Here is a 27,206-nt window from a genome sequence, read left to right on the forward strand (position 1 = left end):
GGCGGTTGTTTCCGTGGACATATTTGACCGAGGCTCCTTCACATCTTGAGGGCTGGTGTTTGCGCCACAGTCACCCAAAGAGGTCGCTTCACCGCTAGGATTTGTGCCAGAATCTTTGACTGGATCTTCTGCAGTAGAGTCCGGGGCTGGTCGAGATGTTACGCCGGCAGACGATCCAACTTCTTCTACAGACCTGACACTTGCTGTTTTAGGAGGAGAAGAAATCGATTTGTTCAAGAACACAATAGAGCGCGTCGTCGGGTAGAAAACGGAAATGACAGCATGAAGCAAAGCATAGTGAAGCATTATGTTGCATGCCGGCGCTTTTTTGGCAATCGACTTTAAAAATGTAGGTTCTACACGTGATGTACTGCCAGTTTACGTAGTTGACATGCAATGAGTACATGTTCGGTGCGGTGATACATTTTTAAATACTTCAATCATTACATACAGTGGCATGCAAAAGTTTGTGCACCCTGCATGGTCAGGACTTATTAACACCCGCTTTGGCAAGTATCCCAGCATTTGCATGTTACAGCTTATACATGCAGTTTCCATTAATTGACATGCAAATTTGTTAACAATTACATATTATGTGCATATTGTTAAGTCCACCATATGCACACAATATGATGGCGCATACTGGTGCAAACCGCCAATGATTGGTCCAACAGCAGAGCTCAAATTACCAAAAGTCTAAACACTCGATTTTTCACCTCTAGTGCGAATATCAATCAAGCAATTTAGCTTTAAGAGGGGGTCATTTCACACAGTGTGTCATTTTGAGGTCGACGAAGAATGTTATACAAGGTTTGTGCACCAATATCATTAATATAAGTCAGTTTATCGTGACCATTTCACTACTTTCTCCCTTAAGCTTACGCACGTGAAAAGAGTTACAGTGCTTTGCTAGGTACACACGAGCTGCGGGTTTGCAGTCGGGTTCAATATACTGTAGTTTTGAACTGAATGTATCCTTCAATAAGAGACTCTACGTGAAGCTGCGCTACGGTCTGTGAAGAATGTCCTGCTCGACGAAAACGACAACTCTATGGACTAAGACGACGACGCTATGGACTGAAGACGAAGACGCTATGGACTAAGACGAAGACGACGACTCTATGGAATAAGACGACGAAGACAACAACACTATGGACTAACGACGACTCTATGGACTAACGACGACGAAGACGACAACACTATGGACTAACGACGACGAAGACGACGAAGACGACAACACTATGGACTAACGACGAAGACGACAACACTATGGACTAACGACGAAGACGACGACACTATGGACTAACGACGAAGACGATGACTCTATGGACTAACGACGATGACTCTATGGACTAACGACGATGACTCTATGGACTAACGACGATGACTCTATGGACTAACGACGACGAAGACGACAACACTATGGACTAACGACGATGACTCTATGGACTAACGACGACGACTCTATGGACTAACGACGACGACTCTATGGACTGAAGACGACAACAATATGGACTAACGACGACGACTCTATGGACTGAAGCCGACTGACGCGACTCTATGGACTGAAGACGGCTAGCGACTCTATGGACTGAAGACTAGCTGACCGACTCTATGGACTGAAGACGACCTAGCTGACTCTATGGACTGAAGACCGACTACCGACTCTATGGACTGAAGACGACGACGACTCTATGGACTGAAGACGACGACGACTCTATGGACTGAAGACGACGACGACTCTATGGACTGAAGACGACGACGACTCTATGGACTGAAGACGACGACGACTCTATGGACTGAAGACGACGACGACTCTATGGACTGAAGACGACGACGACTCTATGGACTGAAGACGACGACGACTCTATGGACTGAAGACGACGACGACTCTATGGACTGAAGACTGTTTTCATAGTACAATAAACTCTTATATTTTGAAAAGGGAAAGTTTGATTCCACATATGACCCCTTCCGGTCACTATAGACGGCAGAGGAGAAAACATGGATGCGTTTTAGACTTTTGTATTGGGGCGGCAGTGGAGAGCCGGACCGCTGTACGTTCTTACCGGGCTGTCCCGTTTCCCTATGTATTTCACTAGAAGGGTCACTTTCTGTTTTGCACCTGGGACGAGTCTTTCTCAGATGGAAACCCTTTCGAATATCCGCCAAGAGATGGTCAACGATGCAACCATCCTCCTGTGGCACTGGTCCTCTTCGGACTAGGAAAACAGACAGATAAATACAGGTGATTTGTTAATCTGTTCTCCATTAATCACAATTACACATAAAGAGAAATGCGTCATTACGATCACAATGATGGTTGAAAAATCGATTTGTCTTCATACAAGAAATGTAGAAATCACTGGTTTCTGAACAAAACACTCACTAATCTTTCCATCTTCGCCTTTCTGTCTTTTGGAGTCTTCCTCTGCGAGCTGCTGTTTCCTCTTCTCAGCTTTAGCAGCTTGTTCTTTACGGATCTTGTTTTCCTGCCAAAAGAAACAGCGGAACAGCAGCTCTCCGGTGGAATACATTTACTAGCCATTCTCTCATTCAAAACCCATTTAAACAATCAAATAATGTTTGGGGAATCTAAACTAGGGTGTTGTAGTTGCTAGGGCATTGCTAGGTGGTTGATAGGTGTACTGGGTGGTTACCAGGATGTTGCTAAGTGGTCGATAGTCTGTTCTGGGTGGTTTTGAGCATGTTGCTATGGGGTTGCTAGGGGGTTCGGAATGGTTTTAAGCATGTTGTTATGTGGTTGCTAAGGTGATCTGGATGGTTTTAAGCATAGTGCTGTGCAGTTGCTGGGTGGTCTGTGGTTTCAGCATGTTGCCGTCATGCAAAATCCATTCATAGGTGGGCGATAGCGAGTTCTTGGTGATTTTATTTATTTTTCTCCCGAATTTATAATTTATAATGAGACAGTCAATCCACGCCTCTTATCACGTGGCTTGTTGAGTGCGTTACCATGGAGATGTAGCGCGTGTGGAGGCTTCACGCTATTCTTCACGGCATCCACGCACAACTCACCACACGCCTCACCGAGAGTGAGAACCACATTATAGCTGCCACGAGGAGGTTACTCCATGTGACTGTACCCTCCCTAGCAACCGGGTCAATTTGGTTGCTTAGGAGACCTGGCTGGAGTCACTCAGCACGCCCTGAATTCAAACTCACGACTCCAGGTGTGATAGTCGGCGTCAATACTCGCTGAGCTACCCAGGTCCCCTGTTCTTGGTGATTTTAAACATGTTGCTTTGAGGTTGCTAGGGTGTTCCAGGTGGTTGCCAGGGCATTGCTAGGTGGTTGTTAGGGTGTTCAGGGTGTTTTTTTGCATATTGCTATGTGGTGTCTAGGGTGTTCTGGGTTGTTTCCAGGGTGTTGCTAGGTGGTCATTAGGGTGTTCAGGGTGTTTTTTGCATGTTGCTATGTGGTGTCTAGGGTGTTCTGGGTTGTTGCTAGGAGGTCATTACGATGTTCTGGGTGGTTTTTATTTAGCGTGTTGCTATGCAGTTGCTAGGGTGCTCTGGGTGGTTCCTTGGGTGTTGCTAGGTGGTTAAGAGGGTGCTCTGGGTAGTTTTAAGCATGTTGCTATGTTATTGCTAGAGTGTTCTGGATGTTTTCAGGGCATTGCTAGGTGGTCGTTGTTCTTATACATGTTGCTTTGTGGTTGCTAGGGTGTTATGGGTGGTTGCCAGGTAGTTGATAGAGTGTTCTGGATGTTTTTTAGCATATTGCTGTGTGGTTGCTAGGGTGTTCTGCTGGTTGCTCAGGCGTTAAGTGGTCATTAAGATGTTTTGAGTAGCTTTAATACACAATTATAGATTTCATTGAAACATCCCACTGACCTTTAAGGCTTTCAGGAAGAGTTCACGGAAGGTCTTGATGGTGCTGAAGAGCTCATCCAGTGAGAGCTGAGAAACATCTTCACACAGATACTGAGCCAGATCATCCTTATGGTTCTGAACATTTGAGAAACGCTCCTCCAGAGCTTTACACAACATCACGTTCTTCTACAGAAACATTCAATATCAATAAGATGACCGAGCTGGTAAAAGCTTATGTCCTCTGTTTGCTTGTTTGAATGGGTGAGTACAGAAGCACTTGTACCTCAATGACCCCTGAAAACTGCTCTTTCACATCTTCAACCGATGAAGACACTTTCTTCTCTGCGTCTTTTAGCCTCTTCAGAAGAGCATTGGTTTCTGACTGAACTGATTCCAGATTTACGCTGAAAGAATAAAAACACACTATGACACACACTCAAAAGAACAAACACTGTCAACACTCACACAGCAGAAATGTGTGGCTTTATTTACCCAGCTGCTTTCTCACACGCCTCAATATCTTCTGGAAGTTTCAGCAGCTCTGGGTGATTTAATTCAGCTTCCTGGAAATCACAAGATCCATTTCATCCACCACAAATCCATGATGTTTAAAATGTCAATCAACCCACAGTTTAAAGGACGTTAATCATTTTCTCACCCTCGTATGGTTTCAAACCCGCATGACTTTCTTCTGTGGTAAACAAAAGGAGACTCATACAGGTCTGGAACAGCATAACTTATCTTTCTAGTATTCTGGAACGATTCAGTCAGATAAAAGTGTCCTGCTGTACCTCCAGGATGTGCCGTATGTGGGTGTTCACTTTAGTTTCAACAGGGAACTAATCTTGAATGCTAGGGTGTTCTGGGTGGTATTTATCATGGTATGTGGTTGCTATTGTGTTCTGGGTGGTTGACAGGGGGTTGATAGGGTGTTGTGGCAGGTTTTTACCATGTTGCTATGTGGCTGCTATGGTGTTTTGGGTGGTTGCCAGGGCATTGTTAGGCAGTCGATACGGTGTTCTGGGTGGGTTTTATCATGTTGCTATGTGGTTGCTATGGTGTTCTGGGTGGTTACCAGGGCATTGCTAGGTGGTCTGGATGTTTTTTTTATGTTGTTTTGTAGTTGCTAGGGGGTTCTGGTTGGTTGATAGGGGGTTGCTAGGTGTTGGATAGGGTGTTGTGGCAGGTTTTTATCATGCTGCTATGTGGCTGCTATGGTGTTTTGGGTGGTTGCCAGGGAGTTGTTAGGCAGTCAATATGGTGTTCTGGGTGGGTTTTATCATGTTGGGTGGTTACCAGGGCATTGCTAGGTGGTCTGGATGTTTCTTTATGTTGTTTTGTGGTTGCTAGGGGGTTCTGGTTGGTTGATAGGGGTTGATAGGGGTTGCTAGGTGTTGGATAGGGTGTTGTGGCAGGTTTTTATCATGCTGCTATGGTGTTTTGGGTGGTTGCCAGGGTGTTGTTAGACAGTCGATGGGGTGTTCTGGGTGGGTTTTATCATGTTGCTATGTGATTGCTATGGTGTTCTGGGTGGTTGCCAGGGCATCGCTATGTGCTCTGGATGTTTAGCATGTTGCTTTGTGGTTGCTAGGGTGTTCTGGGTGGTTGACGGGGTATTTTGAGGTGATCGATAGAGTTTTCTGGGTGGGTTTTAGCATGTTGCTATAAAATGTACTTTAAATGAACACATTTCTAGTATTCTAGGATGATATAGGCACAATAAAGTGTTCTGAAGTACCTCCAGGATGTGATGAAGGAGGGTGATGCGGCTCTTGTTTGCTTTAGTTTCAGCGAGTTTCAACAGTGAACTAATCTTGAATCCTTCAGCATTTCCTGTGTGACTTCCCTGGCATGAAAGGAAAAGTTTTTAAGATGAGGAACGAAGTCACTGTAAATCGAGAAGAGCTCAGGAGAAACAATGCAACCGGGTGTATCCCTCAAAAAGGGCATTTTGGCTACAGACAAAGTCCTCTGTCGAAAGAAATTTGCATGGACAAACACTTTTATAACATTGATGACAAATAAAAATGTACAAATGTAAAATTGAACAACGAATGAACCATTCTTCCATTACAGAACCATTTATAATCGTTGATTTTGCTGCCATGGCCTTACATAGTTGAGAAAGTTTCCAACATCAAGGATGAGCTTGCAGAAACTGGGCAGCAGAGAACTTTTCCTGAGACCTATGGAGGACAACACACACATCACGACACTTTAGAGTCACAAAAGCATCCGTAATTGTGACATTCAGGACGTCCTGTACTTACCCTCACAGGCCGACTCCACCAGATCTACTTTGGGCTTCAGGATATCGAGAACCGAGAGCGTCTCCTCACACAGCAACATGCACTCAATCCTCAACTGATAGCTGAGAAAGAATGAAGAGGAACGGACAAACTAGAACAACAAACAATCTTTGTTCTCTCATGCATCTGAACCAGTCTCTTCAGGATTTGGCAATTAAAGCAAGCTCAACCACTCTTCGTATTATTTGTGGTAGCTTGCCGAATTTGAGGTAATCTGATCGCTTTTCTCAGTGTTCAACAAATGCTTGAAAATGGTCTGCACATGGTAAATGGTCTGCACTTATATAGCGCCTTTTTAGCCTTAGCGGTATTCAAAGCGCTTTACACTGTGCCCCATTCACACACCAATGAAGGCAGAGCTGCATGTAAGGTGCTAGCCTGACATTGGGAGCAACTTGGGGTTCAGTGTCTTGCCCAAGGACTCTTCGGCATGTGGGGTCGTGTGGGCCGGGAATCGAACCGCCAACCCTGCAATTAGCAGCCAGACCTGCTCTACCAACTGAGCCACAGCCACCCAAAAGCTTGATGCAGTTGAGACATCTACAACTGCACAGCCACCTTGCGATCATCTCCACATCGTGTTGCCAAGTGTCCCATATTAGCCAGGACATCCCGTATTTTAGCCGAAATAACGCCGTCCTATACGCGATGCCTAGATTCAGTCATTGTGCTGCGAAATCCCGGTGGGACTGATTATCTGATGAGTAACTTAAAAACAATTGGTATAAGATGAATTAAAAGGCGCTTTACCACGGAACGGCCAGAAGAAAGAGGTAAAAGCGGTCAACGTTGGCCAGTTTCCCCGGATCTCCTTGAAAGGACTTTAAGTTGTCCATCTGGAGGCACAGAAAGATTACAGGTAAAGGTGAAGCATGTCAAATGCATTCTAGTATCCCAGCATAATATGCAGAGTCAACTACAAGTACGCTATAAGCTTGGGTGATTGGGGATTGATTAAAGGCTTTATAGTGATCTGACCTCGTGTTTTTCAGGGAGTAGCTTCAGAAGCTGTTTTAGGGCCTCTACGTCAAATTTGGTACAATCGCCTTTCTGTATCATTGCCACAAAGCCTTCATTGGTACTGTACAGTAGGGGACACAAGCAAAACAAACAACGTGTGAACGTCCACAGGATCAACAGCAGCATCTCCAAAACATCTGAACTTACCATTTAAACTGCTTCAGGAATATGTTCAGATTCATATTCTTCTTGGGTTCAACAAATGAAATCTGAAAATGTGAGAAAATCAGAAATTAATAAAATCAACCATCCATTTGTACCATTTAAGTGGCAGTGGAGTAACAGATGTTTCTGGGGGGGGTGCAAGGAAACTCTAGGGGGGCAATGCCCCCCTTAGACCCAGCCATGGTTTTACCTCTTTTGGTTCTTTCATGAGAGGTGCAGTCGGGGTTTTGTCTTTAGATTCAGCCACTGGAAGAGAGAAGAGCTGCTCGATGCTGCTGTAATTCGGCTCCAACGGGGAATCAGCTGAAACTGAAGCCCAAATCGAAGAACAATCTGTGAAAGAACAACAAACCCGTGAGATGGATGCTTACAAACAGCTAGTGCAATGTCCAGCAGGGGGTGCCAAAAGCAAGTGAAATGGTGTCTTAAATCAGATGTAAAAAGTAAAACGTACCTCCCTAACATAAACTTCTGTCTCCCAATTTGGAACGCCCAATTCCCAATGCGCTCCAAGTCCTCGTGGTGGTGTAGTGGCTCGCCTCAATCCGGGTGGCAGAGGACAAATCTCAGTTGCCTCCGCATCTGAGACCGTCGACTCATTGAGTGCGTTACCGTGGGGACGTAGTGCGTGTGGAGGCTTCATGCTATTCTCATGCACAACTGCCCACACGCCCCACCGAGAGCGAGAACCACATTATAGAGACCACCATGAGACTCTACCCTCCCTAGCACCCAGGCCAATTTGGTTGCTAAGGAGACCTGGCTGGAGTCACTCAGCACGCCCTGGATTCGAACTAGCAACTGCAGCGGTGGTAGTCAGCGTCTTTACTCACGGAGCTACCCAGACCCCCCAACCTAAAGTTTTAACCTAAACCTAACAGATAGTGTCCAAAAACAATATGCAACTTGAAACTGCGGCGAAACATAGAACGTGGTGCGTAAAAAGTCAGTTTTCAAAATTCATCCTGAGACTAGGTTGGACTCCGTATTGCTGTAGGCATAATATCCATGTTGGTCAACTTGTGTTTTCCCCTGAATAATATCAATAATAATAGTAATAAAAAAAGAGATATGCAGATTGTTTCTGATTGCAGCAAATTCTCACCAGTAACCGCTCTGGAGTTCAATTTCTGCCAGTTGAGTTTCTTCATCCTGAGGGTGGGCTGAGGGCCGGTCTTCACAGGAATGGAGGAAGATTGCCCGAGAGCTTGGAAGTTCCAGGCCATTATCACATCGCCCATACCTGGAGGAGGAGGCGGGCAGGGGGGACCAGAACCTGGAGGAGGTGGAGGAGGAGGAGGCGGCCCCATTCCTGGCAGTGGTGGAGGAGGTGGTGGACCTCCAAAACTCATTCCTGGCAGCGGTGGAGGTGGTGGTGGACCTCCAAAACTCATTCCTGGAAGAGGAGGTGGAGGCGGAGGCAGAGGCATCCCTGCTCCTGGTAAAGGAGGTGGAGGAGGTGGAGGTGGTCCAGCTCCTGCTTTGAGGAGAGGTGGTGTTGGTGGTAGAGGAGTGGATGACATCTTTGTGGAGTTACTCAATGGTGCCTGATTGATCGATCTGCAAGAAGAATCCAGTTTCTCATCTTTCGCCTCGGTCTGAACGGCTTGATGCTTTCTTCTGAGCAGATGGCCAACAAAATCAGAGGACCATTTGGATGGTTCTTTGGTGAAGACGAGACGCTGCAGAATCTTCTCACTGGACTCCATCTCAGCTGAAACATGAAAACATCAGGTGAGGAATTCACTAAAGATATCATCATTTCAAAACAGACTAAATTAAATCTTTATACTGAAGCAATTAACATTCTAGGGCTGTGTTATTCCATACCCATACAATTACGCTTACATGTGCCAACGGGGTACAACGGTGTTTTTAGGTTTGTTCAAAGTGATTAAATCTCCTCGTAAATCTTTTTATAACTGTCCTATAAATGGAAGGATAGTATTTTAAGTAAAGAGACCCCCATAAAAACACTTTTTCTGAAGTGGGGCAAACCACGAACCGCTACGCTGATGACACGCAACTCTACTCGTCAATCCAGCCCAACCACACCACAGTGACCGCTCGAATCGCTGCCTCTCTGGCAGACATCTCGGCCTGGATGAAGGAACACCACCTGCAACTCAACCCAGCCAAGATTGAACTCCTCGTCTTTCCAGCCAACCCTGCTGTTGAACACAACATCACCGTGCAGCTAGGTTCGACTACAGTAACGCCTTCCAAAACAGTCAGAAATCTTGGGGTAACCATCGATAAAAACTTGGACCACATCTCAAAGACTGCAAGATCATGTGGATTTACACTCTACAATATCAGGAAGATAAGACCTTTCATCTCTGAACATGCCACACAACTGCTTGTTCAGTCAGTTGTCATAACTAGACTGGACTACTGTAATGCTCTCATTGCAGAACTCACTGCATGTGCAATTAGACCTCTGCAAATGATCCAGAATGCTGCAGCATGTCTGGTCTTTAATGAACCTAAGAGAGCACATGTTACACCACTCTTTGTCTCTCTCCACTGGCTGCCAGTTGATGCACGTATCAAATTCAAGGCTCTGATGCTGGCATACAAAACAGTCACTGGATCTGCTCCAACATACCTAAAATCATTTATGCAGATCTACACTCCTGCCAGAAGCCTGCGGTCGGCTAAGGCACGTCGCCTTGTCGTACCAACACAAAGAGGCACCAAAACACTTTCCCGGACTCTCAGTTTCATCATACCACGTTGGTGGAATGACCTTCCCAACTCAACCCGTGAAGCGGACTCACTCCCTGTCTTGAATATGATTATGATGCTAGTGAAACTTTGTAATATGACACTTTTCGTACCACTGTCTCCTTAAGATGATTTGCTTAAGTTTTCTTCTTTTGTGAGTCGCTTTGCATAAAAGCATCTGCCAAATGAATAAATGTAAAAGTATAAAAATGGTTCAAAGTGGTCTCACATTGACTGTTCCAATCAATCACAATGGAGATGAATGTAAGTTCAAGTTTGAAATGAACAGGAAATGCTGCACCCTTTTTTGAAAGTGGTTATTATGAATATCTTGCCGTCTCAAAAGTATTTGCATAAGTTGACAGACTTTGCCCTATAACTATTGCCCCAATATCTACACTACATCACTGTAAACCCACAAGTGTGGGCTAAAAGGCTCCCTTTTATGCTTTTATGTGCTTAATTAATATATAATCATGGGGCGGCTGTGGCTCAGGTGGTAGAGTGGGTCGGTCCACATGAGGCTGAGGTGGTAGTGCGGGTCAGCCCACATGAGGCTCAGGTGGTAGAGCGGGTCAGCCCACATGAGGCTCAGGTGGTAGCGCGGGTCAGCCCACATGAGACACAGGTGGTAGAGCGGGTCAGCCCACATGAGGCACAGGTGGTAGAGCGGGTCAGCCCACATGAGACACAGGTGGTAGCGCGGGTCAGCCCACATGAGGCTCAGGTGGTAGAGCGGGTCAGCCCACATGAGACACAGGTGGTAGAGCGGGTCAGCCCACATGAGGCACAGGTGGTAGAGCGGGTCAGCCCACATGAGACACAGGTGGTAGAGCGGGTCAGCCCACATGAGACACAGGTGGTAGAGCGGGTCAGCCCACATGAGGCTCAGGTGGTAGAGCGGGTCAGCCCACATGTGACACAGGTGGTAGCGCGGGTCAGCCCACATGAGACACAGGTGGTAGAGCGGGTCAGCCCACATGAGACTCAGGTGGTAGAGCGGGTCAGCCCACATGAGACACAGGTGGTAGCGCGGGTCAGCCCACATGTGACACAGGTGGTAGCGCGGGTCAGCCCACATGAGACACAGGTGGTAGAGCGGGTCAGCCCACATGTGACACAGGTGGTAGCGCGGGTCAGCCCACATGAGACACAGGTGGTAGAGCGGGTCGGTCCACATGAGACACAGGTGGTAGAGCGGGTCAGCCCACATGAGACACAGGTGGTAGAGCGGGTCAGCCCACATGTGACACAGGTGGTAGCGCGGGTCAGCCCACATGAGACACAGGTGGTAGAGGGGGTCGGCAACTAATCACATGGTTGGCAGTTCGATTCCTGGCCCACATGAGGCTCAGGTGGTAGAGCTGGTCGGCCACTAATTGCAGGGTTTGCGGTTCGATTCCCGGCCCACATGACTCCACATGCTGAAGTGTCCTTGGGCAAGAAACTGAACCCCTGAACACCCCTGTGTGTGTGTGTGTGTGTGTGTGTGTGTGTGTGTGAGAGAGAGAAAATGGGACATAGTGTAAAGCACATTGAATACCACTAAAGTAAAAAAAAAGCACTATATAAGTGCAGACCATTTAATAAATTTTTTTTTTTTTTTAAAGTATTTCTCATATTGTGCACTTTCCCCCCACAAATTTTCCTTAAGTGAGGCCTTTAGCCCCATTTTAGCCTAATACGAGAGGATGTGTTCAAATCAAACCATCATACATGTAAAACAAAAAACATATTCAAGGACCTCAACTGAAATCTGAAGACTTTTAAACACAGGGCCAAAGCTACCAATGATCTGTTTACAGTCTAATTGTAAATCAAGATTCATTAACAGCAGTGCACTCACAGCTCTGAGCGATCAGTATGGCTCGATTCGTGAGCACCTCCAAAGCCTGCCAGACATCAGATCGATCCGGACCCAGAAGCAGCAGCGCTTGCAACATAGACAACAGCTGCTGGGATGAGGGGAAACTGCTCACCTACAAACACAAAGAGAACCTGAAGTAACAGCACATCTGTCAATCTCTCGGCATCTACTAAATGGATAAAGTTGATCAAATAATTGCATTTCAAATAAACCAAAATGTAGAGTCATAACTACCTGTTTTAGAAACATAATAAGGATGGTTTGACAAACTGATCCAGATCATATACCCGCAATATCCCAGTGCAGACAGGTAAGAGAACACAGAACTCACTTTATTAAACAGTGATGTGAAGACTTCCTGATGGTTGCTCATGTCAGATCCTCCATAAACCCTCAAGAGCTCCTCCTCATCTTCAGCCATAGCCTCTTCAAACGCCTCACACTGGATCACCAAGTCTTCATCATCCTCTTCCCTAAAACACAAACACATTAATCACATGACTGATTCTTTGGAGGGCAACAGAGTGGATTGAAATGAAACTCACCTTAGCTTGGGCAGCAGGTGAAGCAGCTGTAATCCTGGTGGACAAAAAATAGTTTGATATCCATGTATGCACCAAATATAAAGGTCTAAACTTTCTAGTGCTTTGGGTTAGAACATTGACAGCCAAGTTTTGTTAAAAACACAAGACAGGTGTGAGGTGTGATTGTGAGATGCATTCAGCCCAGGTGATAGCAATTAGCACTTGATCAGTCCAACAGCCATGTTCCAAATTGCATACTAGCATACTACTCGTGCAATGTTTGCAGCATGCAGTATATCCCAGTTTCCCACAATGCAATGTGCTTTCATGTCTAATGTGACGAATGCCCTAGTCGCATGCAACTTGTGCCATTTCGAACGCAGCCATTGTTGTCTTGAGTCATTATTTGATCGTTGTAAAGATCGTTTTTTTACACCGAATTGAACTAAAAATGCAAAACAATCGTTTTTTGCTTGGAGACGAATTCAACGTGCAATTCAATCTGGTCATGTGACGACAATGAGCCCGTTTACGTGCACGATCTTACATTGATTACGCTTAATAAGCCGTCAATGCGTGTGTGGTCGTGTAAACGCATTAAACAGTTTTACGTTATCGTTGCAAGCTCATTAACCGTTTAAGCAACAACCGTTCGACACATGTAGATTTTCGCCATTAGCACTGCATGCATGTAAACGCATTTATCGGCATTCTTATTGGCTTATCCAATGTGCACAATGTTGTATGCATGACTGTTTACACATCAAAAGATTGGAATAATCAAATTATTTAAAATATCAGGGTATTAGTGTGCATGTAAACGCACTACGGTTTGAAATGTTTATTGTTCTGCACTTTACACGGTTTCACATATACGATTTAAACAGTGCTGCCCACAGTATGCACCAAACAGTATGCACCAAGCAGTATGCACCAAGCAGTATGCACCAAGCAGTATGCTAGTATGCTAATGCAAACACAGTGTCAATGTCTGTTGAATCCATCACAACTTAAATATAACAAAAGTGTGGTAACGTTAATGAAACATACCGATAAACTCCTTGCGCATCTTGTCTCTTTGCCGCAGATCGTCGGTGCTGAAGAGGAGCGCGTTGATGACGCTCAGGAGGGTGACCATGTAAGGCACGTTATCTGTAGCTTGTAGTTCATTCACAATCACACTGAATCGATACTGCTGCGTCTTCACACACTTTAAGAGAAAACACACAATGCTGTCTCACAAGCCCAATGCATCACGTTTATTTTAGACAATTGATCAAACTGTTCTTCAGAAGGTGAAAGATCTGCACCAAACGGAAATGCAAAAATAATGACCCATCAACAGGGACGGATTATGACTTGTAAATTATCTCCAAGGGCCCCTCTCCAAACATTGTTGCGGTGGTGGGGGGTTTCGGGGGTGTTTTCGTTTGCCAAACTGTATCGTGCAACCTTGAAGCCCGGGGTCCCCTGGGCACTGGCCCCATTAGCCCGGTCGGTAATCAATCCCTGCCCGTCTACCACTGCTAGACAAACAGACAGTCCCGCCCCAAACTAACACCACAGACCTGTTTAGTCATGACGTCAATTTGTAAGCTAACCCAGGAGAATAACTTAGGTGACCAGCACTTCAAACTCTCAAGCGCCTGTGTCAGTTGAGAGAGAGTTGATAGTACCGGGACACAATCCTTAAAGGGGAAAAAGGTGAATCCATGATCCACACACAACTCGCCACATGCCCCATTGAGAGAGAGAACCACTAATCACCACCACGAGGAGGTTACCCCATGTGACTCGACCATCCCTAGCAACCGGGCCAATTTGGTTGCTAAGGAGACCTGGCTGGAGTCACTCAGGGTTCAACATGTGTAGTTGGACTTTAACTTTGCCTGCTATACAAATCAATACAATCAATACAATCAATACAAATACAATTCGTCATACTTTATCCTGACATTGTGTAAGAGCCGGCATGGGCAAGCGAGATGACAGATTGCTCCCCTCTTTCTCCCCTGCCCCGCCCTACCCCACCCCACCCATTAGGGGAGGGAGGAGCCCCTATACTCACAGCTGTCCAAACCCAGTTGAGTCGCATTTTTTAAAACGTTTTTGAGGTGCACTTGAGCTGAAAGAGGGGTGTTTCATGACCCTTTAACCACTGGAGTCTTATGGGGTACTTTTATGCTGCCTTTATGTGCTTTTTGGAGCTTCAAAATCCTTGTCACCATTCACTTGCATTGTATGGACCTACAGAGCTGAAAAATTCTCCTAAAAATCTTCATTTAAGACAAATCATCAATTAAGACAAAAGAGTAACGCACTTCAAATAACTCAAAATCATTTTTCTGAATTGCTGATGTCACCTCCAGTGTGTGTGACGTCTTTTCATAACAAAGATGTTCAATTAAAGTCACAGTATCACCACAATAAATCAATCAAATGAATACATGTTAGTGAGAGAAATGTATGGAAAACAAAAATAAAATCTCCATTCGGGTCCCCTTACTAAAGGCAACATCATTGCCCTTGCCAAAGACTAAGTTGTTGTTTACTGACCTGATATCAACGGCTTTAGAAGATCGACTGACCCAGACTGATTTTGCATTATTGTAAGTTTGCCACTTGCCTTGTAATGGTCCAGGGCGTCCAGTGCTAACCGGTGTCCCTCCGAAGAGAACATGCTGAGGGCCGCCAACAGCTCAAACACCTGCTTCTTCACCATCGTGTTGGACGTGTCCAAAGCTGGAGGAAAGTGGAGAGGAAACATCGTAGTTTTAGCTTCCTCCTCCATTGTGTTCCCCTACTCCATGTTCTGGATGTTAGGTACACATTTTTGTGGGGATGTAACATGAACTTTGTACATCTCATGGTTAGGAAAACAGCTAATCATGTGATGGGTGTGAAGATTGTGCAATGCAGATACTGTGAGCACTGCTTTACAGGAATGCATGCTTTTGGCAATTTATCTCGACTCCTGAGTGTAAAAGACTAATAGGTCGACAGTTTCCACATATAGATGTGTTGGGACAAGACTCCAAAATGGAATCAACATGGATTGTTCACCCAAAATTGAATTAATCAGTCATCATCTACTCACCCTCATGGGTTTTCCGAACCCGCAGGTTTGATTTGGCAGTGAATGCAACAAGAATCGTATGCATTGTTTCCAAAATAATTCCTCCTCAAAAGTACTCAAAGATTCGTTACTGGAACCACTAAGGAACCAGAATCAATAAGAGGAATCTGAAGTGGAATCGGAGCATTACGCATGATTCTCCATCCCTACATATGGATTCGGTGAGTAAATGATGGCTGAATTTGCATTTTTGGGTTACACCAAGCTGCGATAAGAGGGGAAATTTTATTGTAGAAATTCAGATGACAGTGTAATTTATATCAAACACAGTCTCAAATTCTTAAACCGTAGAGTACAACTTCAAAATAATTAACTGTATTGAAGATAACCATCTTATTTATTTATTTATTTAATTTATCCCCTTTTCTCCCCAACTTGGCATGCCCAATTCCCAGTACTTAGTAGGTGGCGCGGTTACTCGCCTCAATCTGTGTGGCGGAGGACGAGTCTGAGTTGCCTCCCCTTCTGAGACCGTCAATCCGCGCATCTTATCACGTGACTCGTTGTGCATGACACCGCGGAGACTCACAGCATGTGGAGACTCATGCTACTCTCCACGATCCACACACAACTCACCACACGCCCCATTGAGAGAACCACTAATCACCACCACGAGGAGGTTACCCCATGTGACTCTACCCTCCCTAGCAACCAGGCCAATTTGGTTGCTTAGGAGACTCACAGCATGTGGAGGCTCATGCTACTCTCCACGATCCACACACAACTTACCACACGCCCCATTGAGAGTGAGAACCACTAATCACCACCACGAGGAGGTTACCCCATGTAGCTCTACCCTCCCTAGCAACCAGGCCAATTTGGTTGCTTAGGAGACTCACAGCATGTGGAGGCTCATGCTACTCTCCACGATCCACACACAACTTACCACACGCCCCATTGAGAGTGAGAACCACTAATCACCACCACGAGGAGGTTACCCCATGTAGCTCTACCCTCCCTAGCAACCAGGCCAATTTGGTTGCTTAGGAGACTCACAGCATGTGGAGACTCATGCTACTCTCCACGATCCACACACAACTCACCACACGCCCCATTGAGAGAACCACTAATCATGACCACGGGGAGGTTACCCCATGTGGCTCTACCCTCCCTAGCAACCGGGCCAATTTAGTTGCTTAGGAGACTCACAGCATGTGGAGGCTCATGCTACTCTCCACGATCCACACACAACTCACCACACGCCACATTGAGAGCGGAACCACTAATCACCACCACGAGGAGGTTACCCCATGTGACTCCACCCTCCCTAGCAACCGGGCCAATTTGGTTGCTAAGGAGACCTGGCTGGAGTCACTCAGCACATCGCATCCTGGTTACAGTGACTCCTTAAAGTTGCTCTACCTTGTGACAGCTTGCGCACATATCCCTCATTGTCGATGATGAAGTGAATCCCGGCAGACGAGTTCATGACCGCTTTCACGCAGTTAACACACGTCAGCTGCAGCAGCGCGTCCGCGATTCTGGAGCAGCCACGTCCGGACAGGCGGTCCAGAGCCTCCAATAGCAGATCGAGTCCAGACAGCTCCAGAAAAAGGACCATCCAGGCCTCATCGCTATTCTCCAGACGCTTCTTCAGACCGGAGTAGTTGACGACGGTCGGCACCTGCAGCAGACGGATGCAGAGCTCTGCGTCTGCGTTTTCTAGGTTGGCCTCCGGCGAGGAGTCAGAGTCCTGAGACGACCCCAGTCGACCCCTGACAGCTGCCCATTTCTTCTGGGCTCCATCCGACTTCACTGACATGATGAAGATGATGATGATGAGGAAGACACTGAAGACAAAAGACAGAAAATACAATTATATTGACAGATTTACATCTTTAATCAGGTGTTTATTCATTTGGATTTGTTAAGTGAATTAAATTCAACATGAAACCGCATTTGCAACACCATGTGACTTCACAAGACTGTGTAATCTGTGCGCTATTGCAAAGAATAATTAAATAAATGTTCAATTGTTTAGGAATGAACCTCATGAAACTGGTCAATCTGATGTGTGGGGTCATATTTCACAGCAAAAACATTTTGTTTTGCTTTAAGAAATTAAGTTTGTTTTTAGGGCCATTGTGGTTTTTTTTTTTGGCATTTTGACATTATTTAGCAACAAAAATCAATATCCAGATTTTTATTACCATAATTAAAAAATAAAAATAAAAAATAATCCAGATTTTTTATATATATATATATATATATATATATAAAATCCAGATTTTTATTACCATAATAAAAAACAAACAATCCAGATTTTTATTAAAATAATTAAAAAAAAAAATACAAAATAAAATCCTTATTTTTATTACCATAATAAAAACATTATTTAAAAAAATAAAAAACACAATAAATATTATTACATTTAATTAAATTTATTTATTATATTGTGCAGTATTTATATATCATAGTATTATTAGTTGTACTGTTAAAAAAATTAAGAAAAAAAAGAATTTAAAACGTATTTAATTATTATAATACAGTACGATAAAAAAAAATGCTTTGTTTTTGTTACACAAAATATTTGTATTTATTTTTTTAATCATGGGAGGATATTTGGCCTGGTCATGTTTTTCCTTAGATTCACACTAACGACAGTAAGAATGTTAAAAATGACTTTATGTATTAAGAAAATCATGTTATGCAAAATTAAATTAGTCAAAAGACAAACTCCATCAAAAGAGTTATACATGGGAAAAATCATTATTCCTCAAGTCGCTAAAATGTGGCTCTACCCTCCCTAGCAACCGGGCCAATTTGGTTGCTTAGGAGACTCACAGTATGTGGAGACTCATGCTACTCTCCGCGATCCACACACAACTCACCACACGCCCCATTGAGAGAACCACTAATCACCACCACGAGGAGGTTACCCCATGTGACTCTACCCTCCCTAGCAACCAGGCCAATTTGGTTGCTAAGGAGACCTGACTGGAGTCAATCAGCACACCCTGGATTTGAACTCACGACTCCAGGTGTGATAGTCAGCGTCAATACTCGCTGAGATACCCAGACCACCGAGATCAACACATTCCTGAATCCAGTGGAATGGATGATCAGTCCAGACTTGCAAAAATAAACGAAACATGGAGACATTTCACCCTTCTCCACACATTTCAAAGGCTCTTGGGATGTGATGTGACCTGTGCTGGAATTAACTGTATTTCTACAGAAAGAAATACATGTTTTATCATGAAGAGCTTTTATGCCGTGACTCAGATGATAAAGGCCTCTACACCCCAGACCTCAATGATCAGTCACGTTTAAAATAAGTATTTGTGTAATCAAAACAAGAAAAGGAAGTCAAAAAGGCTCCAGGAGGGGTCAAAGGTCAAAATAACAAACACAACTTAAATATCTGTTGGGGAGTCAAAACTACCTTATCTAACCTTCCTCACTAACCAAAACACAGGAGACAAGACAAACGGGTCTACAGCTTCCACACTTGACTAGTATTTACTGAGTAATGTTACCTTCAACAACAGTTACCTTCAACTCACTTATATATGATGATGACACACAAGTGTCTGGAATCTCTCAGAGAGAGAGAGAGAGAGAGAGAGAGTGAGTGAGGGAGACAGAGAGAGAGAGAGAGAGAGAGAGAGAGAGAGAGAGAGAGAGAGAGAGATGAGTGTGGGAGACAGAGAGAGAGAGAGAGAGAGAAAGAGAGAGATGAGAGAGAGAGAGAGAAAGAGTGAGAGAGAGAAGAGAGAGAGAGAGAGAGAGAGAGAGTGTGGGAGACAGAGAGAGAGAGAGAGAGAAAGAGTGAGAGAGAGAGTGAGGGAGACACAGAGAGAGAGAGAGAGAGTGAGTGTGGGAGACAGAGAGAGAGAGAGAGAGAGAGAAAGAGTGAGAGAGAGAGCGAGAGAGAGTGAGGGAGACAGAGAGAGAGAGAGAGAGAACGAGTGAGAGAGAGAGAACGAGAGAGAAAAACTAAAAACCTCCAAAGGCTTATAAGGCAACAAGTTTTAGGGCTTCCGTGATTATGATGATTAATTGTCCTACAGATTGCCAAACTTCAGGAGTATGTGCTTTATTCATAATGCCGTTGGAATCCTGTAACATGGATATATCAAATCCTTTCTGGCTTTAAAACTTGAAAAAAACTATTTTTGGTCAACTTTAATCTTGGTTTGTTTTACATTTACACAGTCGTTTTTGGATCTCATCCAACCTGAATAGACATAACACAACATAATAATAATAATAATATTATTAGGGCTGTCAATCCATAACATTTTTAATCAAATGAATTACATGGTGTCCCGATTAATTAAATTAAATTCAATATATAATGATTATTCATATTTATATCAATATATATCACTTGTGTAATCCATTACACAAGTGAATTTATCAATCAGAGATTTATTATGAGGGCTTGTTTAAGGACACCTGCGTCAGACATGCTTGTGTAGCATCTCAGGTGTGTTGCGTCATAAACATGTTTATGTCACTGTGTCATTAAATACAGTTTAATACTCAATCTTTAAACACATCTTGAGATCTCTTAGTTCAGATTTGTGCTCCTTCGAGTGTTTTGAACGCAAGAATGTAACTCATGTTTGTGTTGTTCTGCTGAAGTGTTTCTTCACTGTATAAACTGAAGCTGAAGTTTCACTTACTGCCCTCTGGAGGAAACAGGTGGTACTGCAAGTTTGCATTTCTCAGGAATCTTCTTTATTATGGTGCGATTAATTGCGTTCATTTCTTTTTAAATCAACAGCCCAAAATATAATATGACATCATATAATAATAATACAATATAATATAACATAATAATATAATATGACATCATATAATAATAATACAATATAATATAACATAATAATATAATATGACATAATATAATATGCAAGTATTTTTAATTCCATCATCTCCACATGGCATTTTTATATACTGCATGCTTACAATTGCCTTATTTATACAGTAACATGTGACTGGAATTCTGGAAGTGCACAATAATCGCAGTTATCTCAAATAACCACAATTAAATGATTATTTAACAATTGTGAAAGGCCCAGGTGTGATCGGCATGAAGACGATGGAGGTTACCCCATGTGACTCTACCCTCCTTAGCAACCGGGCCAATTTGGTTGCTAAGGAGACCTGGCTGGAGTCACTCACCACACGCCCCACCCAGAGAAAGAACCACATTATAACGACCACGAGGAGGTTACCCCATGTGACTCTACCCTCCTCTAGCAACCGGGCCAATTTGGTTGCTAAGGAGACCTGACTGGAGTCACTGGATTCAAACTGACGACTCCAGGTGTGATAGTCAGCGTCAGTACTCGCTCAGATAACCAGACCCCAAAAATACATACTTCTTAAATTATAATGAAGTTAATTTGGGTAAGTTGATTTTCCAGTATCTCACTTTCACTGCTCTGTGAGATCACGAGGCTCTCGTGAGTGTTAACCTACATATGAACAATCCTGTCACGTGTGAGCGAGCGATGTTTGCTCGTGACAAACCCGTGAACATCCCAATCAATGCAAAGTATTATTATTTTGATCATATTTGGGTGAAACGTGCTTCATAATACTCCAGTGGAAGGCTTGTAACTTTTATTCAGAGCATCGCTAGAAATGTCAAAGTGCATGAATTTATCTGGTTTCCTCCTGTATCGAGTGTCACGCTTTAACGACACAATCTAACAGGAAAAACAACAGCAGTTTCCTGTGGGAATGTACAAGAAGTGCTTGATAATGGACACGACAAACAATATCAAATGACATGACATGGATTGTGCCAAAACAATAAAAGCCTACTGTTAAAGGATGATTTTATTCAACCTCAGGAAAACGAAACGCTCTTTAGCCTCTTTATTACTCTCCACCATTAACGGGAGTAAGATAATTACTTTTAGTTTTTTTAGAACAACAGGGAAGGTCAAAACTTCAGTTCTCTTACACATATGAAGCATGTTTATTAGTCCAACATCACTATCGCTATTGCTCAAAATGATCTGAACAAACCTCGTCGGAAGTGTTAAATGAAAAGTCGTCACCCGTTTTCACCTGGTTGACGATAAACCATTGACTTCTATTGAAGGAGGGACTCGAGTCCTACAGTATCTAGTGAGCAGAATATCACAGAGACGTGGACTCTTTTGACTAAGCCCAATAAATCCCATCTATCAATCACCCTGAGCACCATAGCAACTGCACAACAACGCCCTGGCAACCACCCACAAGACCCTAGCATCATGGCCAAGTGATTTCCCTCACTTTATTCACCCAAGTTAACTCTGACGAGTGACTTAATAATGGATAAGGCAGTAAGATACACACTTGGTGTCGGTCCTCAAAATAAGCTGAAGCTCCAATCTTCATCATAACGGTGACCCCCAAAACATTAAACACTAGCACGTTTCCCCCCGTGCATCCATGTTGCAAAAACACATTTACGTTCCCTATTGAGTCCCATACAAAATTTCCAGCATGCTTTGCATGACACTCGAAAAGGAGAGTAAAGGTTATAATTAAGTGTTATACTGTATAATGTGTCTTTGTGCAAGATGAATGGAAAGGTGTGGTGTCACTCACTGTGGGTGTATTGTAGGATGTAGATGTTCCAGTGTTAAAATATTTTCTATCCCCGCTTAAAATGCAGAGACAACTACAAGTCATTCAGAGGTTAACTTTCTCAAAAACTGCAAATGTTTAGTCTCCTGTTTATTTAAAGAAACCCTCTTAGAACAACCTCAACAACGTTACTCAACCAATGGCATGAGTTGAGGGCGGGACTATCTGACGGTTTGAAGCAGATGAGGGCGTATTCGGAAATCTGTTCCAAAAACATTGTTAATTTTTGCAATCCCGTTCAGTGGCGCTAGTGGTGCAGAATTTGCCATTAGACAGATAGATAGCTACTTGGTGTTAGACCGTTAGAATTTGACAATTGGGGTCTGACTGTTGGGGTCTGACTGTTGGGGTCTGACATTTAGAATTTGACTGTTGGGGGTCTGACTGTTGGGGTCTGACATTTAGAATTTGACTGTTGGGGTCTGACTGTTGGGGTCTGACATTTAGAATTTGACTGTTGGGGTCTGACTGTTGGGGTCTGACATTTAGAATTTGACTGTTGGGGGTCTGACTGTTGGGGTCTGACTGTTGGGGTCTGACATTTAGAATTTTACAGTTGGGGTCTGACTGTTGGGGTCTGACTGTTGGGGTCTGACATTTAGAATTTGACAGTTGGGGTCTGACTGTTGGGGTCTGACATTTAGAATTTGACTGTTGGGGGTCTGACTGTTGGGGTCTGACTGTTGGGGTCTGACATTTAGAATTTTACAGTTGGGGTCTGACTGTTGGGGTCTGACATTTAGAATTTTACAGTTGGGGTCTGACTGTTGGGGTCTGACATTTAGAATTTGACTGTTGGGGGTCTGACTGTTGGGGTCTGACTGTTGGGGTCTGACATTTAGAATTTTACAGTTGGGGTCTGACTGTTGGGGTCTGACTGTTGGGGTTTGACATTTAGAATTTTACAGTTGGGGTCTGACTGTTGGGGTCTGACTGTTGGGGTTTGACATTTAGAATTTTACAGTTGGGGTCTGACTGTTGGGGTCTGACTGTTGGGGTTTGACTGTTGGGGTTTGACTGTTGGGGTTTGACATTTAGAATTTTACAGTTGGGGTCTGACTGTTGGGGTCTGACTGTTGGGGTCTGACATTTAGAATTTTACAGTTGGGGTCTGACTGTTGGGGTTTGACATTTAGAATTTGACTGTTGGGGTTTGACACTTGGGTCTGACATTTAGAATTTTACAGTTGGGGTCTGACTGTTGGGTTTTGACATTTAGAATTTGACAGTTGGGGTCTGACTGTTGGGGTCTGACATTTACAATTTGACACTTGGGGTCTGACTGTTGGGTTTTGACATTTAGAATTTGACAGTTGGGGTCTGACTGTTGGGGTTTGACATTTAGAATTTGACACTTGGGGTCTGACTGTTGGGGTCTGACTGTTGGGGTCTGACTGTTGGGATTTGACACTTGGGGTCTGACTGTTGGGGTCTGACATTTAAAATTTGACACTTGGGATCTGACTGTTGGGTTCTGACTGTTGGGGTCTGACTGACTGTTGTGGTCTGACATTTAGAATTTGACAATTGGGGTCTGACTGTTGGGGTTTGACAGTTGGGGTTTGACAGTTGGGGTCTGACTGTTGGGGTCTGACTGTTGGGGTCTGACATTTAAAATTTGACACTTGGGATCTGACTGTTGGGGTCTGACTGTTGGGGTTTGACAGTTGGGGTTTGACAGTTGGGGTTTGACAGTTGGGGTCTGACTGTTGGGGTTTGACAGTTGGGGTCTGACTGTTGGGGTCTGACTGTTGGGGTTTGACTGTTGGGGTTTGACTGTTGGGGTTTGACATTTAGAATTTTACAGTTGGGGTCTGACTGTTGGGGTCTGACTGTTGGGGTCTGACATTTAGAATTTTACAGTTGGGGTCTGACTGTTGGGGTTTGACATTTAGAATTTGACTGTTGGGGTTTGACACTTGGGTCTGACATTTAGAATTTTACAGTTGGGGTCTGACTGTTGGGTTTTGACATTTAGAATTTGACAGTTGGGGTCTGACTGTTGGGGTCTGACATTTACAATTTGACACTTGGGGTCTGACTGTTGGGTTTTGACATTTAGAATTTGACACTTGGGGTCTGACTGTTGGGGTCTGACTGTTGGGGTCTGACTGTTGGGATTTGACACTTGGGGTCTGACTGTTGGGGTCTGACATTTAAAATTTGACACTTGGGATCTGACTGTTGGGTTCTGACTGTTGGGGTCTGACTGACTGTTGTGGTCTGACATTTAGAATTTGACAATTGGGGTCTGACTGTTGGGGTTTGACAGTTGGGGTTTGACTGTTGGGGTCTGACTGTTGGGGTCTGACTGTTGGGGTCTGACTGTTGGGGTCTGACATTTAAAATTTGACACTTGGGATCTGACTGTTGGGGTCTGACTGTTGGGGTTTGACAGTTGGGGTTTGACAGTTGGGGTTTGACAGTTGGGGTTTGACAGTTGGGGTTTGACAGTTGGGGTTTGACACTTGGGATCTGACTGTTGGGTTCTGACTGTTGGGGTCTGACTGTTGGGGTCTGACTGTTGGGGTCTGACTGTTGGGGTCTGACTGACTGTTGTGGTCTGACATTTAGAATTTGACAATTGGGGTCTGACTGTTGCGGTCTGACTGTTGGGGTCTGACATTTAGAATTTGACAATTGGGGTCTGACTGTTGGGGTTTGACAGTTGGGGTCTGACTGTTAGGGTTTGACATTTAGAATTTGACACTTGGGGTCTGACTGTTGGGGTCTGACTGTTGGGGTCTGACTGTTGGGGTCTGACATTTAGAATTTGACACTTGGGGTCTGACTGTTGCGGTCTGACTGTTGGGGTCTGACATTTAGAATTTGACAATTGGGGTTTGACAGTTATGCTAAGACGTTTCAAAACTACGTCTGTTTTCAGTTCTGAGAGTCCACCAGCACGTGGTGATAAAGTTCATGTTTAAACTCAGAAAATATAGTGGAACATCAAATTATGTCCCTGACGATCAGAGTCGTGGGTGTTTTATGAAGCAATATAAAACATCATGAGATTTGTGCTAAACTTTTTGGATCATGGTTTATTTTTCAATTATTATTATTTCATATTTACAAAGTAGCCAGTTGAGGTGGTTTGGGCATCTGGTAAGGATGCCCCCGGGGCGCCTCCCTAGGGAGGTGTTTCAGGCACGTCCAGCTAGGAGGATGCCTCGGGGGAAGACCCAGGACTAGCTGGCTAATGTGGCTCAGGATAACATGATCTAATTTGGACTGGTATTTTTCCACCAGTTGTCAAAGATATATCGCTGGTACTTGACATGAAATTGACTATATAATAGGTCGTAGATGGTGCAATAACAGCAGAATTAAATTGCACCCAATTTAAATGTTTAAACAGCAAATATAGGCGTGGAGCTCAAGACAAGTGACACAATGCTCAGATATAAATGCCTCTTTACACGCCATATAAGCCCATATACAGACCGTTAAAGGAACAGTTCACCCCAAAATGTAAAACAACTTTCCTTTGTGTTCAACAGAAGAAATAACAGCATTCAGGCATAGAACAACACGAGGGTGGGTAAATAATAACAGAAAACATTTATTTTGGGGGAACTCCTCCTTTAAGAGCAGACACAGGAAAACAACCTGTTATTTTACACTAAACTAGTATATTAATATCATTATCCCCGATTATAATATGCAAATTCTGAATGCAAAAACATAAAAAAGCACATTTCAGTGACTCTGTATGAATACAGTAAAATTGGTAATTTGGTGTTAGTCACTCCTGTCAACAAGAAAAACAACAAATCACAGTTTCCATGGAACTTCATACTGTTCTGGTGTCTTAAGTCTCCTTTCAGATCAAAATAATATGCAAAATCCTCTTTAAAGAGCACATAAATCCGTATAAATCGCCTCTTATTGAAGTCATTTCACACTTACATCCTCATGCACATCTAATATCATTATATGCTGATAGAAACGATGCAACAACATGGAAAGTCTCACAGTATCATGCTGAACTGATTTCAGCTGATGTTACATTCAGATGACAAACGCAACAATGTAACCGGCTGTGATTGTATCAGCTGTGTTGACATGATGCTTTGATCTTCCGATCAATAATCAATAGTACAGGTTTGGAGTCAACACTGTCCTTGAATTAAAAGCTCTAAAGATCTGCTGTTTTGTGTGTTCACATGGAGAATTAAGCAGCAGATTTAACCGCAGCAATACTTAATAAACAGCTGATTTGAGTCATTTGAATCAATCATCAAATCTAGTGTATTTGTCTGGGTATAAACTCATTATAAAGGTATTAATCATTCATATCTCTCACCTCTGAAATCACTCGATGCTCTTCAGGATGTGATGAATGAGAGGACTGATGTCAAGTGTCGCTCCAGATACTTTAAACATTAAAGGCGGATGAGGGAGAAATTGTAGGACTCGAGCGGCTGCTGACACATGTGCTGACTCCGCCCCCTGAGTCTGAGTGGGCGTGCCTCAACTTGTCCATCTGTCAATCAAATCACACCCGGCTGACTCGAAATGGAACTGCAACTTTATTTTCTATCATTTTATTTATTTATAAAAAAATCTATATTTAAAGGACTTTATTGGCATAGTACTAAATAATTAAAATAAAATAATAATTTAAATATATATATATATATATGCATGTTTATGCCTAAATAAATAAATTATTAATTAAATAAAAGATAAATAAATAAATACAAAAATGCACATATCAATGCAAAACTAATTCAATATAAAGCATGAATAAATGTTTGTGTAAAGTGAAAAATATTAAAGGAAATGGAAACTTGAATGTTGATTTTTGACACATTAATCATCCATTTTATTTTTTATTTTATTTCTGTAGTTGGTATTTATTTTTATTTAGGCCATGTATTTATTTAACTATTTGTAAATCACATTTAATTGCTCATAAATGTATTTATACACAAATATGCAAATAAATGCTTTTCTATTTATTTATTTATTATCTTTCAGGTTTTGTCCTCCATACACACATACACTCATATACTGTATTTA

The 27,206-nt window shown here is 43.4% G+C and overlaps 1 protein-coding gene across 4 annotated transcripts in view; it reads right to left on the reverse strand.

Annotated features, from left to right (window-relative positions):
• The window catches only part of LOC127662343 (inverted formin-2-like), a 32,280-nt gene extending 5,710 nt beyond the window's left edge, over positions 1 to 26,570 (reverse strand). For 2 of the 4 annotated variants that reach the window (XM_052153470.1, XM_052153467.1), the window contains exons 1-21: positions 26,488 to 26,570; positions 16,944 to 17,371; positions 15,072 to 15,187; positions 13,496 to 13,655; positions 12,467 to 12,500; positions 12,253 to 12,394; positions 11,901 to 12,033; positions 8,433 to 9,041; positions 7,518 to 7,660; positions 7,310 to 7,371; positions 7,121 to 7,223; positions 6,893 to 6,978; positions 6,104 to 6,204; positions 5,949 to 6,019; positions 5,572 to 5,679; positions 4,326 to 4,396; positions 4,117 to 4,237; positions 3,855 to 4,019; positions 2,390 to 2,492; positions 2,070 to 2,222; positions 1 to 203 (exon numbers count right to left, since the gene is read on the reverse strand). The exon at positions 1 to 203 is cut by the window's left edge and continues 505 nt beyond it. In XM_052153470.1, the coding sequence (XP_052009430.1) occupies positions 1 to 203; positions 2,070 to 2,222; positions 2,390 to 2,492; positions 3,855 to 4,019; positions 4,117 to 4,237; positions 4,326 to 4,396; positions 5,572 to 5,679; positions 5,949 to 6,019; positions 6,104 to 6,204; positions 6,893 to 6,978; positions 7,121 to 7,223; positions 7,310 to 7,371; positions 7,518 to 7,660; positions 8,433 to 9,041; positions 11,901 to 12,033; positions 12,253 to 12,394; positions 12,467 to 12,500; positions 13,496 to 13,655; positions 15,072 to 15,187; positions 16,944 to 17,343 (3,084 nt within the window). In that variant the 5' untranslated portion in view covers positions 17,344 to 17,371; positions 26,488 to 26,570. Of the gene's footprint in view, positions 204 to 2,069; positions 2,223 to 2,389; positions 2,493 to 3,854; positions 4,020 to 4,116; positions 4,238 to 4,325; positions 4,397 to 5,571; positions 5,680 to 5,948; positions 6,020 to 6,103; positions 6,205 to 6,892; positions 6,979 to 7,120; positions 7,224 to 7,309; positions 7,372 to 7,517; positions 7,661 to 8,432; positions 9,042 to 11,900; positions 12,034 to 12,252; positions 12,395 to 12,462; positions 12,501 to 13,495; positions 13,656 to 15,071; positions 15,188 to 16,943; positions 17,372 to 22,139; positions 22,230 to 26,487 lie in introns of those variants that run through there. The other 2 variants (XM_052153468.1, XM_052153471.1) reach the window with 2 other exon arrangements.
• Positions 26,571 to 27,206: the final 636 nt, after the last annotated feature.

The sequence above is a fragment of the Xyrauchen texanus genome, chromosome 22, assembly GCF_025860055.1.
Source record: "Xyrauchen texanus isolate HMW12.3.18 chromosome 22, RBS_HiC_50CHRs, whole genome shotgun sequence".
NCBI lineage: Eukaryota > Metazoa > Chordata > Actinopteri > Cypriniformes > Catostomidae > Xyrauchen > Xyrauchen texanus.